This window comes from Carcharodon carcharias, assembly GCF_017639515.1.
Source record: "Carcharodon carcharias isolate sCarCar2 chromosome 37 unlocalized genomic scaffold, sCarCar2.pri SUPER_37_unloc_14, whole genome shotgun sequence".
Classification (NCBI taxonomy): Eukaryota; Metazoa; Chordata; class Chondrichthyes; order Lamniformes; family Lamnidae; genus Carcharodon; species Carcharodon carcharias.
Window position 1 is genome coordinate 20,759 of NW_024470763.1, and position 18,241 is coordinate 38,999.

Consider the following 18,241-nt stretch of genomic DNA (forward strand, 5'->3'; position numbering starts at 1 on the left):
TGTCGGAGTTTTGGGGGGAGTGAGGAGTGAGGGAGTCACTGTCGGAGTTTTGGGTGGAGGGAGTGAGGAGTGAGGGAGTCACTGTCGGAGTTTTGGGTGGAGGGAGTGAGGAGTGAGGGAGTCACTGTCGGAGTTTTGGGGGGAGTGAGGAGTGAGGGAGTCACTGTCGGAGTTTTGGGGGGAGTGAGGAGTGAGGGAGTCACTGTCGGAGTTTTGGGAGGAGTGAGGAGTGAGGGAGTCACTGTCGGAGTTTTGGGGGGAGTGAGGAGTGAGGGAGTCACTGTCGGAGTTTTGGGGGAAGTGAGGAGTGAGGGAGTCACTGTCGGAGTTTTGGGGAGGGGGAGTGAGGAGTGAGGGAGTCACTGTCGGAGTTTTGGGAGGGAGTGAGGAGTGAGGGAGTCACTGTCGGAGTTTTGGGGGGGAGTGAGGAGTGAGGGAGTCACTGTCGGAGTTTTGGGGGGGAGTGAGGAGTGAGGGAGTCACTGTCGGAGTTTTGGGGGGAGTGAGGAGTGAGGGAGTCACTGTCGGAGTTTTGGGGGGAGTGAGGAGTGAGGGAGTCACTGTCGGAGTTTTGGGGGGGAGTGAGGAGTGAGGGAGTCACTGTCGGAGTTTTGGGGAGGGAGTGAGGAGTGAGGGAGTCACTGTCGGAGTTTTGGGGGGGAGTGAGGAGTGAGGGAGTCACTGTCGGAGTTTTGGGGGGGAGTGAGGAGTGAGGGAGTCACTGTCGGAGTTTTGGGGAGGGAGTGAGGAGTGAGGGAGTCACTGTCGGAGTTTTGGGGGGAGTGAGGAGTGAGGGAGTCACTGTCGGAGTTTTGGGGAGGGAGTGAGGAGTGAGGGAGTCACTGTCGGAGTTTTGGGGGGAGTGAGGAGTGAGGGAGTCACTGTCGGAGTTTTGGGGAGGGAGTGAGGAGTGAGGGAGTCACTGTCGGAGTTTTGGGGGGGGAGTGAGGAGTGAGGGAGTCACTGTCGGAGTTTTGGGGGGAGTGAGGAGTGAGGGAGTCACTGTCGGAGTTTTGGGGGGGAGTGAGGAGTGAGGGAGTCACTGTCGGAGTTTTGGGGAGGGAGTGAGGAGTGAGGGAGTCACTGTCGGAGTTTTGGGGGGAGTGAGGAGTGAGGGAGTCACTGTCGGAGTTTTGGGGGGGAGTGAGGAGTGAGGGAGTCACTGTCGGAGTTTTGGGAGGGAGTGAGGAGTGAGGGAGTCACTGTCGGAGTTTTGGGGAGGGGAGTGAGGAGTGAGGGAGTCACTGTCGGAGTTTTGGGGGGGAGTGAGGAGTGAGGGAGTCACTGTCGGAGTTTTGGGGGAGTGAGGAGTGAGGGAGTCACTGTCGGAGTTTTGGGGGGAGTGAGGAGTGAGGGAGTCACTGTCGGAGTTTTGGGAGGGAGTGAGGAGTGAGGGAGTCACTGTCGGAGTTTTGGGGGGAGTGAGGAGTGAGGGAGTCACTGTCGGAGTTTTGGGGGGAGTGAGGAGTGAGGGAGTCACTGTCGGAGTTTTGGAGGGAGTGAGGAGTGAGGGAGTCACTGTCGGAGTTTTGGGGAGGGAGTGAGGAGTGAGGGAGTCACTGTCGGAGTTTTGGGGAGGGAGTGAGGAGTGAGGGAGTCACTGTCGGAGTTTTGGGGAGGGAGTGAGGAGTGAGGGAGTCACTGTCGGAGTTTTGGGAGGGGAGTGAGGAGTGAGGGAGTCACTGTCGGAGTTTTGGGGAGGAGTGAGGAGTGAGGGAGTCACTGTCGGAGTTTTGGGGGGAGTGAGGAGTGAGGGAGTCACTGTCGGAGTTTTGGGGGGAGTGAGGAGTGAGGGAGTCACTGTCGGAGTTTTGGGGGGAGTGAGGAGTGAGGGAGTCACTGTCGGAGTTTTGGGGGGGAGTGAGGAGTGAGGGAAGTCACTGTCGGAGTTTTGGGGGGGAGTGAGGAGTGAGGGAGTCACTGTCGGAGTTTTGGGAGGGGGAGTGAGGAGTGAGGGAGTCACTGTCGGAGTTTTGGGGAGGGAGTGAGGAGTGAGGGAGTCACTGTCGGAGTTTTGGGGGGAGTGAGGAGTGAGGGAGTCACTGTCGGAGTTTTGGGGGGGAGTGAGGAGTGAGGGAGTCACTGTCGGAGTTTTGGGAGGGAGTGAGGAGTGAGGGAGTCACTGTCGGAGTTTTGGGAGGGAGTGAGGAGTGAGGGAGTCACTGTCGGAGTTTTGGGGGGGGAGTGAGGAGTGAGGGAGTCACTGTCGGAGTTTTGGGGGGAGTGAGGAGTGAGGAGTCACTGTCGGAGTTTTGGGGGGGAGTGAGGGAGTGAGGGAGTCACTGTCGGAGTTTTGGGTGGGAGTGAGGAGTGAGGGAGTCACTGTCGGAGTTTTGGGGGGAGTGAGGAGTGAGGGAGTCACTGTCGGAGTTTTGGGGGGGAGTGAGGAGTGAGGGAGTCACTGTCGGAGTTTTGGGGAGGGAGTGAGGAGTGAGGGAGTCACTGTCGGAGTTTTGGGGGGAGTGAGGAGTGAGGGAGTCACTGTCGGAGTTTTGGGGGGGAGTGAGGAGTGAGGGAGTCACTGTCGGAGTTTTGGGGGGGGAGTGAGGAGTGAGGGAGTCACTGTCGGAGTTTTGGGGAGGGAGTGAGGAGTGAGGGAGTCACTGTCGGAGTTTTGGGAGGGAGTGAGGAGTGAGGGAGTCACTGTCGGAGTTTTGGGGGGAGTGAGGAGTGAGGGAGTCACTGTCGGAGTTTTGGGGGGGAGTGAGGAGTGAGGGAGTCACTGTCGGAGTTTTGGGGAGGGAGTGAGGAGTGAGGGAGTCACTGTCGGAGTTTTGGGGGAGGGAGTGAGGGAGTGAGGGAGTCACTGTCGGAGTTTTGGGGAGGGGAGTGAGGAGTGAGGGAGTCACTGTCGGAGTTTTTGGGGGGGAGTGAGGAGTGAGGGAGTCACTGTCGGAGTTTTGGGAGGGAGTGAGGAGTGAGGGAGTCACTGTCGGAGTTTTGGGGGGGAGTGAGGAGTGAGGGAGTCACTGTCGGAGTTTTGGGGGGAGTGAGGAGTGAGGGAGTCACTGTCGGAGTTTTGGGGAGGGAGTGAGGAGTGAGGGAGTCACTGTCGGAGTTTTGGGGGGGAGTGAGGAGTGAGGGAGTCACTGTCGGAGTTTTGGGGGGGAGTGAGGAGTGAGGGAGTCACTGTCGGAGTTTTGGGGGAGGGAGTGAGGAGTGAGGGAGTCACTGTCGGAGTTTTGGGGGGGAGTGAGGAGTGAGGGAGTCACTGTCGGAGTTTTGGAGGGAGTGAGGAGTGAGGGAGTCACTGTCGGAGTTTTGGGAGGGGGAGTGAGGAGTGAGGGAGTCACTGTCGGAGTTTTGGGGGGAGTGAGGAGTGAGGGAGTCACTGTCGGAGTTTTGGGGGGAGTGAGGAGTGAGGGAGTCACTGTCGGAGTTTTGGGGAGGGAGTGAGGATGTGAGGGAGTCACTGTCGGAGTTTTGGGGAGGGAGTGAGGAGTGAGGGAGTCACTGTCGGAGTTTTGGGGAGGGAGTGAGGAGTGAGGGAGTCACTGTCGGAGTTTTGGGGAGGAGTGAGGAGTGAGGGAGTCACTGTCGGAGTTTTGGGAGGGAGTGAGGAGTGAGGGAGTCACTGTCGGAGTTTTGGGGGGGAGTGAGGAGTGAGGGAGTCACTGTCGGAGTTTTGGGGAGGGAGTGAGGAGTGAGGGAGTCACTGTCGGAGTTTTGGGGAGGAGTGAGGAGTGAGGGAGTCACTGTCGGAGTTTTGGGGAGGGGAGTGAGGAGTGAGGGAGTCACTGTCGGAGTTTTGGGGGGAGTGAGGAGTGAGGGAGTCACTGTCGGAGTTTTGGGGAGGGAGTGAGGAGTGAGGGAGTCACTGTCGGAGTTTTGGGGAGGGAGTGAGGAGTGAGGGAGTCACTGTCGGAGTTTTGGGGGGAGGGAGTGAGGAGTGAGGGAGTCACTGTCGGAGTTTTGGGGGGAGTGAGGAGTGAGGGAGTCACTGTCGGAGTTTTGGGGAGGGAGTGAGGAGTGAGGGAGTCACTGTCGGAGTTTTGGGGAGGGAGTGAGGAGTGAGGGAGTCACTGTCGGAGTTTTGGGGGGAGTGAGGAGTGAGGGAGTCACTGTCGGAGTTTTGGGGAGGGAGTGAGGAGTGAGGGAGTCACTGTCGGAGTTTTGGGGGGGAGTGAGGAGTGAGGGAGTCACTGTCGGAGTTTTGGGGAGGGAGTGAGGAGTGAGGGAGTCACTGTCGGAGTTTTGGGGGGGAGTGAGGAGTGAGGGAGTCACTGTCGGAGTTTTGGGGAGGGAGTGAGGAGTGAGGGAGTCACTGTCGGAGTTTTGGGGAGAGGGAGTGAGGAGTGAGGGAGTCACTGTCGGAGTTTTGGGGAGGGAGTGAGGAGTGAGGGAGTCACTGTCGGAGTTTTGGGGGGAGTGAGGAGTGAGGGAGTCACTGTCGGAGTTTTGGGGAGGGAGTGAGGAGTGAGGGAGTCACTGTCGGAGTTTTGGGGAGGGAGTGAGGAGTGAGGGAGTCACTGTCGGAGTTTTGGGGAGGGAGTGAGGAGTGAGGGAGTCACTGTCGGAGTTTTGGGGAGGGAGTGAGGAGTGAGGGAGTCACTGTCGGAGTTTTGGGGGGGAGTGAGGAGTGAGGGAGTCACTGTCGGAGTTTTGGGGAGGGAGTGAGGAGTGAGGGAGTCACTGTCGGAGTTTTGGGGGGGAGTGAGGAGTGAGGGAGTCACTGTCGGAGTTTTGGGGAGGGAGTGAGGAGTGAGGGAGTCACTGTCGGAGTTTTGGGGAGGAGTGAGGAGTGAGGGAGTCACTGTCGGAGTTTTGGGGAGGGGAGTGAGGAGTGAGGGAGTCACTGTCGGAGTTTTGGGGGAGGGAGTGAGGAGTGAGGGAGTCACTGTCGGAGTTTTGGGAGGGAGTGAGGAGTGAGGGAGTCACTGTCGGAGTTTTGGGGGGAGTGAGGAGTGAGGGAGTCACTGTCGGAGTTTTGGGGAGGGAGTGGGGAGTGAGGGAGTCACTGTCGGAGTTTTGGGAGGAGTGAGGAGTGAGGGAGTCACTGTCGGAGTTTTGGGGGGAGTGAGGAGTGAGGGAGTCACTGTCGGAGTTTTGGGGGGAGTGAGGAGTGAGGGAGTCACTGTCGGAGTTTTGGGGAGAGGGAGTGAGGAGTGAGGGAGTCACTGTCGGAGTTTTGGGGAGGGAGTGAGGAGTGAGGGAGTCACTGTCGGAGTTTTGGGGGGAGTGAGGAGTGAGGGAGTCACTGTCGGAGTTTTGGGGAGGGAGTGAGGAGTGAGGGAGTCACTGTCGGAGTTTTGGGGAGGGAGTGAGGAGTGAGGGAGTCACTGTCGGAGTTTTGGGGGGGAGTGAGGAGTGAGGGAGTCACTGTCGGAGTTTTGGGGAGGGGAGTGAGGAGTGAGGGAGTCACTGTCGGAGTTTTGGGGGGAGTGAGGAGTGAGGGAGTCACTGTCGGAGTTTTGGGGAGGGAGTGAGGAGTGAGGGAGTCACTGTCGGAGTTTTGGGGGGGAGTGAGGAGTGAGGGAGTCACTGTCGGAGTTTTGGGGAGGGAGTGAGGAGTGAGGGAGTCACTGTCGGAGTTTTGGGGAGGGGAGTGAGGAGTGAGGGAGTCACTGTCGGAGTTTTGGGGGGGAGTGAGGAGTGAGGGAGTCACTGTCGGAGTTTTGGGGGGAGTGAGGAGTGAGGGAGTCACTGTCGGAGTTTTGGGAGGGAGTGAGGAGTGAGGGAGTCACTGTCGGAGTTTTGGGGGGGAGTGAGGAGTGAGGGAGTCACTGTCGGAGTTTTGGGGGGGAGTGAGGAGTGAGGGAGTCACTGTCGGAGTTTTGGGGGGAGTGAGGAGTGAGGGAGTCACTGTCGGAGTTTTGGGGAGGGAGTGAGGAGTGAGGGAGTCACTGTCGGAGTTTTGGGGAGGGAGTGAGGAGTGAGGGAGTCACTGTCGGAGTTTTGGGGGGGAGTGAGGAGTGAGGGAGTCACTGTCGGAGTTTTGGGGAGGGAGTGAGGAGTGAGGGAGTCACTGTCGGAGTTTTGGGGAGGGAGTGAGGAGTGAGGGAGTCACTGTCGGAGTTTTGGGGAGGGAGTGAGGAGTGAGGGAGTCACTGTCGGAGTTTTGGGGAGGAGTGAGGAGTGAGGGAGTCACTGTCGGAGTTTTGGGAGGGAGTGAGGAGTGAGGGAGTCACTGTCGGAGTTTTGGGGGGGAGTGAGGAGTGAGGGAGTCACTGTCGGAGTTTTGGAGGGAGTGAGGAGTGAGGGAGTCACTGTCGGAGTTTTGGGGAGGGAGTGAGGAGTGAGGGAGTCACTGTCGGAGTTTTGGGGAGGGGGAGTGAGGAGTGAGGGAGTCACTGTCGGAGTTTTGGGGGGAGTGAGGAGTGAGGGAGTCACTGTCGGAGTTTTGAGGGGGTGAGGAGTGAGGGAGTCACTGTCGGAGTTTTGGGGGGAGTGAGGAGTGAGGGAGTCACTGTCGGAGTTTTGGGGGGAGTGAGGAGTGAGGGAGTCACTGTCGGAGTTTTGGGGGGGAGTGAGGAGTGAGGGAGTCACTGTCGGAGTTTTGGGAGGGGAGTGAGGAGTGAGGGAGTCACTGTCGGAGTTTTGGGGGGAGTGAGGAGTGAGGGAGTCACTGTCGGAGTTTTGGGGAGGGGAGTGAGGAGTGAGGGAGTCACTGTCGGAGTTTTGGGGGGAGTGAGGAGTGAGGGAGTCACTGTCGGAGTTTTGGGAGGGAGTGAGGAGTGAGGGAGTCACTGTCGGAGTTTTGGGGAGGGAGTGAGGAGTGAGGGAGTCACTGTCGGAGTTTTGGGGGGAGTGAGGAGTGAGGGAGTCACTGTCGGAGTTTTGGGAGGAGTGAGGAGTGAGGGAGTCACTGTCGGAGTTTTGGGAGGGAGTGAGGAGTGAGGGAGTCACTGTCGGAGTTTTGGGGAGGGAGTGAGGAGTGAGGGAGTCACTGTCGGAGTTTTGGGGGGAGTGAGGAGTGAGGGAGTCACTGTCGGAGTTTTGGGGGGAGTGAGGAGTGAGGGAGTCACTGTCGGAGTTTTGGGGAGGGGGAGTGAGGAGTGAGGGAGTCACTGTCGGAGTTTTGGGGAGGGAGTGAGGAGTGAGGGAGTCACTGTCGGAGTTTTGGGGAGAGTGAGGAGTGAGGGAGTCACTGTCGGAGTTTTGGGGGGAGTGAGGAGTGAGGGAGTCACTGTCGGAGTTTTGGAGGGGAGTGAGGAGTGAGGGAGTCACTGTCGGAGTTTTGGGGAGGGGAGTGAGGAGTGAGGGAGTCACTGTCGGAGTTTTGGGGAGGGGAGTGAGGAGTGAGGGAGTCACTGTCGGAGTTTTGGGAGGGAGTGAGGAGTGAGGGAGTCACTGTCGGAGTTTTGGGGAGGGAGTGAGGAGTGAGGGAGTCACTGTCGGAGTTTTGGGGAGGGAGTGAGGAGTGAGGGAGTCACTGTCGGAGTTTTGGGGAGAGGGAGTGAGGAGTGAGGGAGTCACTGTCGGAGTTTTGGGGGGAGTGAGGAGTGAGGGAGTCACTGTCGGAGTTTTGGGGAGAGGGAGTGAGGAGTGAGGGAGTCACTGTCGGAGTTTTGGGGAGGGAGTGAGGAGTGAGGGAGTCACTGTCGGAGTTTTGCGGGGAGTGAGGAGTGAGGGAGTCACTGTCGGAGTTTTGGGGGGAGTGAGGAGCGAGGGAGTCACTGTCGGAGTTTTGGGGAGGGAGTGAGGAGTGAGGGAGTCACTGTCGGAGTTTTGGGGGGAGTGAGGAGTGAGGGAGTCACTGTCGGAGTTTTGGGGAGGGAGTGAGGAGTGAGGGAGTCACTGTCGGAGTTTTGGGGAGGGAGTGAGGAGTGAGGGAGTCACTGTCGGAGTTTTGGGGGGAGTGAGGAGTGAGGGAGTCACTGTCGGAGTTTTGGGGAGGGGGAGTGAGGAGTGAGGGAGTCACTGTCGGAGTTTTGGGGGGAGGGAGTGAGGAGTGAGGGAGTCACTGTCGGAGTTTTGGGGAGGGAGTGAGGAGTGAGGGAGTCACTGTCGGAGTTTTGGGGTGAGTGAGGAGTGAGGGAGTCACTGTCGGAGTTTTGGGAGGAGTGAGGAGTGAGGGAGTCACTGTCGGAGTTTTGGGGAGGGGGAGTGAGGAGTGAGGGAGTCACTGTCGGAGTTTTGGGGAGGGAGTGAGGAGTGAGGGAGTCACTGTCGGAGTTTTGGGGGGAGTGAGGAGTGAGGGAGTCACTGTCGGAGTTTTGGGGGGAGTGAGGAGTGAGGGAGTCACTGTCGGAGTTTTGGGGGGAGTGAGGAGTGAGGGAGTCACTGTCGGAGTTTTGGGGGGAGTGAGGAGTGAGGGAGTCACTGTCGGAGTTTTGGGGAGGGGAGTGAGGAGTGAGGGAGTCACTGTCGGAGTTTTGGGGGGAGTGAGGAGTGAGGGAGTCACTGTCGGAGTTTTGGGGAGGGGAGTGAGGAGTGAGGGAGTCACTGTCGGAGTTTTGGGGGGAGTGAGGAGTGAGGGAGTCACTGTCGAAGTTTTGGGAGGAGTGAGGAGTGAGGGAGTCACTGTCGGAGTTTTGGGGGGAGTGAGGAGTGAGGGAGTCACTGTCGGAGTTTTGGGGGGAGTGAGGAGTGAGGGAGTCACTGTCGGAGTTTTTGGGAGGGAGTGAGGAGTGAGGGAGTCACTGTCGGAGTTTTGGGGAGGGAGTGAGGAGTGAGGGAGTCACTGTCGGAGTTTTGGGGAGGGAGTGAGGAGTGAGGGAGTCACTGTCGGAGTTTTGGGGGGAGTGAGGAGTGAGGGAGTCACTGTCGGAGTTTTGGGGGGAGTGAGGAGTGAGGGAGTCACTGTCGGAGTTTTGGGGAGGGGGAGTGAGGAGTGAGGGAGTCACTGTCGGAGTTTTGGGGGGAGTGAGGAGTGAGGGAGTCACTGTCGGAGTTTTGGGGGGAGGGAGTGAGGAGTGAGGGAGTCACTGTCGGAGTTTTGGGGGGAGTGAGGAGTGAGGGAGTCACTGTCGGAGTTTTGGGGGGAGTGAGGAGTGAGGGAGTCACTGTCGGAGTTTTGGGGAGAGGGAGTGAGGAGTGAGGGAGTCACTGTCGGAGTTTTGGGGGGAGTGAGGAGTGAGGGAGTCACTGTCGGAGTTTTGAGGGGAGTGAGGAGTGAGGGAGTCACTGTCGGAGTTTTGGGGAGGGAGTGAGGAGTGAGGGAGTCACTGTCGGAGTTTTGGGGAGGGGGAGTGAGGAGTGAGGGAGTCACTGTCGGAGTTTTGAGGGAGTGAGGAGTGAGGGAGTCACTGTCGGAGTTTTGGGGAGGGAGTGAGGAGTGAGGGAGTCACTGTCGGAGTTTTGGGGAGGGAGTGAGGAGTGAGGGAGTCACTGTCGGAGTTTTGGGGAGGGAGTAAGGAGTGAGGGAGTCACTGTCGGAGTTTTGGGGAGGGAGTGAGGAGTGAGGGAGTCACTGTCGGAGTTTTGGGGGTATGAGGAGTGAGGGAGTCACTGTCGGAGTTTTGGGGAGGGAGTGAGGAGTGAGGGAGTCACTGTCGGAGTTTTGGGGGGGAGTGAGGAGTGAGGGAGTCACTGTCGGAGTTTTGGGGAGGGGGAGTGAGGAGTGAGGGAGTCACTGTCGGAGTTTTGGGGAGGGAGTGAGGAGTGAGGGAGTCACTGTCGGAGTTTTGCGGGGAGTGAGGAGTGAGGGAGTCACTGTCGGAGTTTTGGGGGGAGTGAGGAGCGAGGGAGTCACTGTCGGAGTTTTGGGGAGGGAGTGAGGAGTGAGGGAGTCACTGTCGGAGTTTTGGGGAGAGGGAGTGAGGAGTGAGGGAGTCACTGTCGGAGTTTTGGGGGGAGTGAGGAGTGAGGGAGTCACTGTCGGAGTTTTGGGGGGAGTGAGGGGTGAGGGAGTCACTGTCGGAGTTTTGGGGGGAGTGAGGGGTGAGGGAGTCACTGTCCGAGTTTTGGAGGGAGTGAGGAGTGAGTGAATCACTGTCGGAGTTTTTTGGAGAGGGAGTGAGGAGTGAGTGAGTCACTCTCGGAGTTTTGGGGGGGTGAGGAGTGAGTGAGTCACTGTCGGGGTTTTGGGGAGGGGGAGTGAGGAGTGAGGGAGTCACTGTCGGAGTTTTGGGGGGGTGAGGAGTGAGTGAGTCACTGTCGGCGTTTTGGGGAGGGAGTGAGGAGTGAGGGAGTCACTGTCGGAGTGTTTGAGGTGTGAGGGAGTCACTGTCAGAATGTTGGAGGAGTGAGGGAGTCACTCTCGGAGTTTTGGCGGTGTGAGGGAGTCACTGTCGGAGTTTTGGGGAGTGAGCGAGTCACTGTCAGAGTGTTGGAGGTGTGAGGAGTCACTGTCGGAGTGTTGGAGGTGTGAGGGAGTCACTGTCGGAGTGTTGGAGGTGTGAGGGAGTCACTGTCGGAGTGTTGGAGGTGTGATGGAGTCACTGTCGGAGTGTTGGAGGTGTGAGGGAGTCACTGTCGGAGTGTTGGAGGTGTGAGGGAGTCACTGTCGGAGTGTTGGAGGTGTGAGGGAGTCAGTGTCGGAGTGTTGGAGGTGTGAGGGAGTCAGTGTCGGAGTGTTGGAGGTGTGAGGGAGTCACTGTCGGAGTGTTGGAGGTGTGAGGGAGTCACTGTCGGAGTGTTGGAGGTGTGAGGGTGTCACTGTCGGTGTGTTGGAGGTGTGAGGGAGTCACTGTCGGAGTGTTGGAGGTGTGAGGGAGTCACTCTTGGAGTGTTGGATGTGTGACAGAGTCTCTGTCGGATTGTTGGAGGTGTGAGGAGTGAGGGAGTCACTCTCAGAGTGTTGGAGGTGTGAGGGAGTCACTGTCGGAGTGTTGGAGGTGTGAGGGAGTCACTGTGGAAGTGTTGGAGGTGTGAGGGAGTCACTCTCGGAGTGTTGGAGGTGTGACAGAGTCTCTTTCGGAGTGTTGGAGGTGTGAGGGAGTCACTCTCGGAGTGTTGGAGGCGTGACAGAGTCTCTGTCGGAGTGTTGGAGGTGTGAGGAGTGAGGGAGTCACTCTCAGAGTGTTGGAGGTGTGAGGGAGTCACTGTCGGAGTGTTGGAGGTGTGAGGGAGTCACTGTCGGAGTGTTGGAGGTGTGACAGAGTCACTCTCAGAGTGTTGGAGGTGTGACAGAGTCTCTGTCGGAGTGTTGGAGGTGTGAGGGAGTCACTCTCGGAGTGTTGGAGGTGTGACAGAGTCTCTGTCGGAGTGTTGGAGGTGTGAGGGAGTCACTCTCGGAGTGTTGGAGGTGTGAGGGAGTCACTCTCGGAGTGTTGGAGGTGTGAGGGAGTCACTGTCGGAGTGTTGGAGGTGTGAGGGAGTCACTCTCGGAGTGTTGGCGGTGTGACAGAGTCTCTGTCGGAGTGTTGGAGGTGTGAGGAGTGAGGGAGTCACTCTCAGAGTGTTGGAGGTGTGAGGGAGTCACTGTCGGAGTGTTGGAGGTGTGAGGGAGTCACTCTCGGAGTGTTGGAGGTGTGACAGAGTCTCTGTCGGAGTGTTGGAGATGTGAGGGAGTCACTGTCGGAGTGTTGGAGGTGTGAGGGAGTCACTGTCGGAGTGTTGGAGGTGTGACAGAGTCTCTGTCGGAGTGTTGGAGGTGTGAGGGAGTCACTCGGAGTGTTGGAGGTGTGAGGGAGTCACTCTCGGAGTGTTGGAGGTGTGAGGGAGTCACTCTCGGAGTGTTGAAGCTGTGAGGGAGTCACTCTCGGAGTGTTGGAGCTGTGAGGGAGTCACTCTCGGAGTGTTGGAGGTGTGAGGGAGTCACTCTCGGAGTGTTGGAGGTGTGAGGGAGTCACTCTCGGAGTGTTGAAGGTGTGACAGAGTCTCTGTCGGAGTGTTGGAGGTGTGAGGGAGTCACTCTCGGAGTGTTGGAGGTGTGACAGAGTCTCTGTCGGAGTGTTGGAGGTGTGAGGGAGTCACTCTCGGAGTGTTGGAGGTGTGACAGAGTCTCTGTCGGAGTGTTGGAGGTGTGAGGGAGTCACTCTCGGAGTGTTGGAGGTGTGAGGGAGTCACTCTCGGAGTGTTGGAGGTGTGAGGGAGTCACTCTCGGAGTGTTGGAGGTGTGAGGGAGTCACTCTCGGAGTGTTGAAGGTGTGACAGAGTCTCTGTCGGAGTGTTGGAGGTGTGAGGGAGTCACTCTCGGAGTGTTGGAGGTGTGACAGAGTCTCTGTCGGAGTGTTGGAGGTGTGAGGGAGTCACTCTCGGAGTGTTGGAGGTGTGACAGAGTCTCTGTCGGAGTGTTGGAGGTGTGAGGGAGTCACTCTCGGAGTGTTGGAGGTGTGACAGAGTCTCTGTCGGAGTGTTGGAGGTGTGAAGGAGTCACTCTCGGAGTGTTGGAGGTGTGACAGAGTCTCTGTCGGAGTGTTGGAAGTGTGAGGGAGTCACTCTCGGAGTGTTGGAGGTGTGACAGAGTCTCTGTCGGAGTGTTGGAGGTGTGAGGGAGTCACTCTCGGAGTGTTGGAGGTGTGACAGAGTCTCTGTCGGAGTGTTGGAGGTGTGAGGAGTGAGGGAGTCACTCTCAGAGTGTTGGAGGTGTGAGGGAGTCACTGTCGGAGTGTTGGAAGTGTGAGGGAGTCACTCTCGGAGTGTTGGAGGTGTGACAGAGTCTCTGTTGGCGTGTTGGAGGTGTGACAGAGTCTCTGTCGGAGTGTTGGAGGCGTGAGGGAGTCACTCTCGGAGTGTTGGAGGTGTGACAGAGTCTCTGTCGGAGTGTTGGAGGTGTGAGGAGTGAGGGAGTCACTCTCAGAGTGTTGGAGGTGTGAGGGAGTCACTCCCGGAGTGTTGGAGGTGTGACAGAGTCTCTGTCGGAGTGTTGGAGGTGTGAGGGAGTCACTCTCGGAGTGTTGGAGGTGTGAGGGAGTCACTCTCGGAGTGTTGGAGGTGTGAGGGAGTCACTCTCGGAGTGTTGGAGGTGTGACAGAGTCACTCTCGGAGTGTTGGAGGTGTGAGGGAGTCACTCTCGGAGTGTTGGAGGTGTGAGGGAGTCACTCCCGGAGTGTTGGAGGTGTGAGGGAGTCACTCTCGGAGTGTTGGAGGTGTGAGGGAGTCACTCTCGGAGTGTTGGAGGTGTGAGGGAGTCACTCTCGGAGTGTTGGAGGTGTGAGGGAGTCACTCTCGGAGTGTTGGAGGTGTGAGGGAGTCACTGTCGGAGTGTTGAAGGTGTGACAGAGTCTCTGTCGGAGTGTTGGAGGTGTGAGGGAGTCACTCTCGGAGTGTTGAAGGTGTGACAGAGTCTCTGTCGGAGTGTTGGAGGTGTGAGGGAGTCACTCTCGGAGTGTTGGAGGTGTGACAGAGTCTCTGTCGGAGTGTTGGAGGTGTGAGGGAGTCACTCTCGGAGTGTTGGAGGTGTGACAGAGTCTCTGTCGGAGTGTTGGAGGTGTGAGGGAGTCACTCTCGGAGTGTTGGAGGTGTGACAGAGTCTCTGTCGGAGTGTTGGAAGTGTGAGGGAGTCACTCTCGGAGTGTTGGAGGTGTGACAGAGTCTCTGTCGGAGTGTTGGAGGTGTGAGGAGTGAGGGAGTCACTCTCAGAGTGTTGGAGGTGTGAGGGAGTCACTGTCGGAGTGTTGGAAGTGTGAGGGAGTCACTCTCGGAGTGTTGGAGGTGTGACAGAGTCTCTGTTGGCGTGTTGGAGGTGTGACAGAGTCTCTGTCGGAGTGTTGGAGGTGTGAGGGAGTCACTCTCGGAGTGTTGGAGGTGTGACAGAATCTCTGTCGGAGTGTTGGAGGTGTGAGGGAGTCACTCTCGGTGTGTTGGAGGTGTGAGGGAGTCACTCTCGGAGTGTTGGAGGTGTGAGGGAGTCACTCTCGGAGTGTTGGAGGTGTGACAGAGTCACTCTCGGAGTGTTGGAGGTGTGAGGGAGTCACTCTCGGAGTGTTGGAGGTGTGAGGGAGTCACTCTCGGAGTGTTGGAGGTGTGAGGGAGTCACTCTCGGAGTGTTGGAGGTGTGAGGGAGTCACTCTCGGAGTGTTGGAGGTGTGAGGGAGTCACTCTCGGAGTGTTGGAGGTTTGAGGGAGTCACTGTCGGGGAGGGTGTTCTGAATGAAATGTTTAACTGCAGCCTCTCCTACAATCTCAGGCAGACTGAGTGAGCCTCGAGCTGGGGTTGGAGGGAGGGGTGTGTTCCCTCTGGAGTCCTGACCAATATTCATACTTCAATCAATGTGACTAACGGAAATTATTGATCAGATGCCTAGGGTGGGATCTTGCTGTGCACATACTCATTGTGACATCTCCCACATTAGAACAGTGAGGACACTTCATTGGCTGTCAAGTCTTTCGAGAATACCGTTGGTGTAAATGTTACTGCGGAGTTATTGGTCAGCACTAAGATTTGGATTTGAACATTCACCTTGTCAGTGACCTGAGGAACGAGCCGATTGTAAACTGATTCAATCACACTGCGTCTGTAAGAGGACAAAACACAAACCATTACTTCACCAAGACTCGTCTCTCAATCATTTCACATCAGACTCAGCTCTGGGTCACACTCTGACCTCAATCCCAATGTCTCTGCTCAACTCTCACTCCACAGAGCAATGAATAAAACAAATCCACGCTCACAGTTTCAGCACCATGGTCCACACTGTCTGAGGGTCAGTACTGAGGGAGTGCCGCACTGTCGGAGGGTCAGTACTGAGGGAGTGCCGCACTGTCGGAGGGTCAGGACTGAGGGAGTGCCGCACTGTCGGAGGGTCAGTACTGAGGGAGTGCCGCACTGTCGGAGGGTCAGTACTGAGGGAGAGCCGCACTGTCGGAGGGTCAGTACTGAGGGAGAGCCGCACTGTCGGAGGGTCAGTACTGAGGGAGAGCCGCACTGTCGGAGGGTCAGTACTGAGGGAGTGCCGCACTGTCAGAGGGTTAGTGCTGAGGGAGCGCCGCAAAGTCGGAGGGTCAGTACTGAGGAAGTGCCGCACTGTCAGAGGGTCAGTACTGAGGGAGAGCCGCACTGTCGGAGGGTCAGTACTGAGGGAGAGCCGCACTGTGGGAGGGTCAGTACTGAGGGAGAGCCGCACTGTCGGAAGGTCAGTACTGAGTGAGAGCCGCACTGTCAGAGGGTCAGTACTGAGGGAGTGCTGCACTGTCGGAGGGTCAGTACTGAGTGAGCGCCGCACTGTCGGAGGGTCAGTACTGAGGAAGTGCTGCACTGTCAGAGGGTCAGTGCTGAGGGAGCGCAGTACTGTCCGAGTGTCAGTACTGACGGAGTGCCGCACTGTCGGAGGGTCAGTACTGAGGGAGTGCTGCACTGTCGGAGGATCAGTACTGAGGGAGTGCTGCACTGTCAGAGGGTAAGTACTGAGGGAGTGCTGCACTGTCGGAGAGTCAGTACTGAGGGAGTGCTGCACTGTCAGAGGGTCAGTACTGAGGGAGTGCTGCACTGTCAGAGGGTCAGTACTGAGGGAGTGCTGCACTGTCGGAGAGTCAGTACTGAGGGAGTGCCGCAATGTCAGAGGGTCAGTGCTGAGGGAGCGCCGCACTGTCAGAGGGTCAGTACTGAGGGAGTGCTGCACTGTCGGAGGGTCAGTACTGAGGGAGTGCTGCACTGTCGGGGGGCCAGTACTGAGGGAGTGCTGCACTGTCAGAGGGTCAGTACTGAGCGAGCGCTGCACTGTCAGAGGGTCAGTACTGAGGGAGTGCTGCACTGTCAGAGGGTCAGTACTGAGGGAGTGCTGCACTGTCGGAGGGTCAGTACTGAGGGAGTGCTGCACTGTCGGAGGGTCAGTACTGAGGGAGTGCTGCACTGTCAGAGGGTCAGTACTGAGGGAGTGCTGCACTGTCAGAGGGTCAGTACTGAGGGAGAGCCGCACTGTCGGAGGGTCAGTACTGAGGGAGAGCCGCACTGTCGGAGGGTCAGTACTGAGGAAGTGCTGCACTGTCAGAGGGTCAGTGCTGAGGGAGCGCAGCACTGTCCGAGTGTCAGTACTGACGGAGTGCCGCACTGTCGGAGGGTCAGTACTGAGGGAGTGCTGCACTGTCGGAGGGTCAGTACTGAGGGAGTGCTGCACTGTCAGAGGGTCAGTACTGAGGGAGTGCTGCACTGTCGGAGAGTCAGTACTGAGGGAGTGCTGCACTGTCAGAGGGTCAGTACTGAGGGAGTGCTGCACTGTCAGAGGGTCAGTACTGAGGGAGTGCTGCACTGTCGGAGAGTCAGTACTGAGGGAGTGCCGCACTGTCAGAGGGTCAGTGCTGAGGGAGCGCCGCACTGTCAGAGGGTCAGTACTGAGGGAGTGTTGCACTGTCGGAGGGTCAGTACTGAGGGAGTGCTGCACTGTCGGGGGGGACAATACTGAGGGAGTGCTGCACTGTCAGAGGGTCAGTACTGAGCGAGCGCTGCACTGTCAGAGGGTCAGTACTGAGGGAGTGCTGCACTGTCAGAGGGTCAGTACTGAGGGAGTGCTGCACTGTCGGAGGGTCAGTACTGAGGGAGTGCTGCACTGTCAGAGGGTCAGTACTGAGGGAGTGCTGCACTGTCAGAGGGTCAGTACTGAGGGAGTGCTGCACTGTCAGAGGGTCAGTACTGAGGGAGTGCTGCACTGTCAGAGGGTCAGTACTGAGGGAGTGCTGCACTGTCGGAGGGTCAGTACTGAGGGAGTGCCGCACTGTCAGAGGGTCAGTACTGAGGGAGTGCTGCACTGTCAGAGGGTCAGTACTGAGGGAGTGCTGCACTGTCGGAGGGTCAGTACTGAGGGAGTGCCGCACTGTCAGAGGGTGAGTGCTGAGGGAGAGCCGCACTGTCGGAGGGTCAGTACTGAGTGAGTGTTGCACTGTCAGAGGGTCAGTACTGAGGGAGTGCTGCACTGTCAGAGGGTCAGTACTGAGGGAGTGCCGCACTGTCAGAGGGTCAGTACTCAGGGAGTGCTGCACTGTCAGAGGGTCAGTACTGAGGGAGTGCTGCACTGTCAGAGGGTCAGTACTGAGGGAGTGCCGCACTGTCAGAGGGTGAGTGCTGAGGGAGAGCCGCACTGTCGGAGGGTCAGTTCTGAGGGAGTGGTGCACTGTCGGAGGGTCAGTACTGAGGGAGCGCTGCACTGTCGGAGGGTCAGTACTGAGGGAGCGCTGCATTGTCAGAGGGTCAGTACTGAGGGAGCGCTGCACTGTCGGAGGGTCAGTACTGAGGGAGCGCTGCACTGTCGGAGGGTCAGTACTGAGGGAGTGCTGCACTGTCAGAGGGTCAGTACTGAGGGAGTGCTGCACTGTCAGGGTCAGTACTGAGGGAGTGCTGCACTGTCAGAGGGTCAGTACTGAGGGAGTGCTGCACTGTCAGGGTCAGTACTGAGGGAGTGCTGCACTGTCAGAGGGTCAGTACTGAGGGAGTGCTGCACTGTCAGAGGGTCAGTACTGAGGGAGTGCTGCACTGTCAGGGTCAGTACTGAGGGAGTGCTGCACTGTCAGAGGGTCAGTACTGAGGGAGCGCTGCACTGTCGGAGGGTCAGTACTGAGGGAGCGCTGCATTGTCAGAGGGTCAGTGCTGAGGGAGCGCTGCACTGTCGGAGGGTCAGTACTGAGGGAGCGCTGCACTGTCGGAGGGTCAGTACTGAGGGAGTGCCGCACTGTCAGAGGGTCAGTGCTGAGGGATCAGCAGTCTGGGGAGGGAGGGAATGAGTGAGGAGGGTGACCCAGGCCCTATGCCAGCTCCTTACTTGCTGATGAGGCCTCCTCCTGGTGGGAGGTTGGGAATATTCTCCATCAACAGGGAATGCATCACGTCCAGTAACCCGGGAGAGACATCGGGAGCTGCCTTGGTCACCAGATCTGTCAGGAGAGAGGGAGCGAGACAGGAAACACAAAGAAAAGCTGTGTTTGTATGACGAGCTGAACTGCAGGGAGGTGAGAAGGTTCTGGGAGAGATCGACTGCAGGGAGGTGACGCTGGTAATCCCAGAGCAGACTAACGTCAGCCAGGCCGGAGGGGGAATAACACCCCCCCCACCCCGGGGACCAGGGTCCCCACCCCTCCCCCTGCACCCCAGGGACGAGGTTCCCCACCCCACCCCTCCACCACCCCCCCCCCCACCCCCCAGGGACGAGGGTCCCCACCCCTCCCCACGTGTTCTCCCTGGGGCAGCTGCTGAGGTTCAGCCTGGTTATTGCCCGCGTGTGTTGAACAAGCGGCCACGTTCCAGGTCGTTAATGTCCCAGCTTCAAACATACAACCCGAATCGCAGGGCCCAGGGCGTAAACAGACCATCAAATCCCACACGGTGGGGGGTGGGGGGGGGGTCACTGACCTTTGACTCGTGTTTCCAAGTGTCTGTCCAGTTCGCCCTCTCTCTGTCTGGCTTCGTCCGAGGGTCTCGGTGCATTCTCGAAGCAGACCAGCTCGATGCTCATGTTGTCTCGGCTCCCCTGAGGGTCAGTGAAAGACA

At 58.2% G+C, this 18,241-nt stretch overlaps 1 protein-coding gene across 1 annotated transcript in view; it reads right to left on the minus strand.

Moving 5' to 3' along the window:
- LOC121274675 (protein phosphatase 1B-like) overlaps positions 1-18,241 on the minus strand; it is a 52,964-nt gene that overhangs the window by 15,326 nt on the left and 19,397 nt on the right. Inside the window, exons 3-5 of the mRNA XM_041181968.1 lie at positions 18,104-18,221; positions 17,517-17,628; positions 14,228-14,282 (exon numbers count right to left, since the gene is read on the minus strand). Of these exons, the coding sequence (XP_041037902.1) occupies positions 14,228-14,282; positions 17,517-17,628; positions 18,104-18,221 (285 nt within the window). The remainder of the gene's footprint in view (positions 1-14,227; positions 14,283-17,516; positions 17,629-18,103; positions 18,222-18,241) is intronic.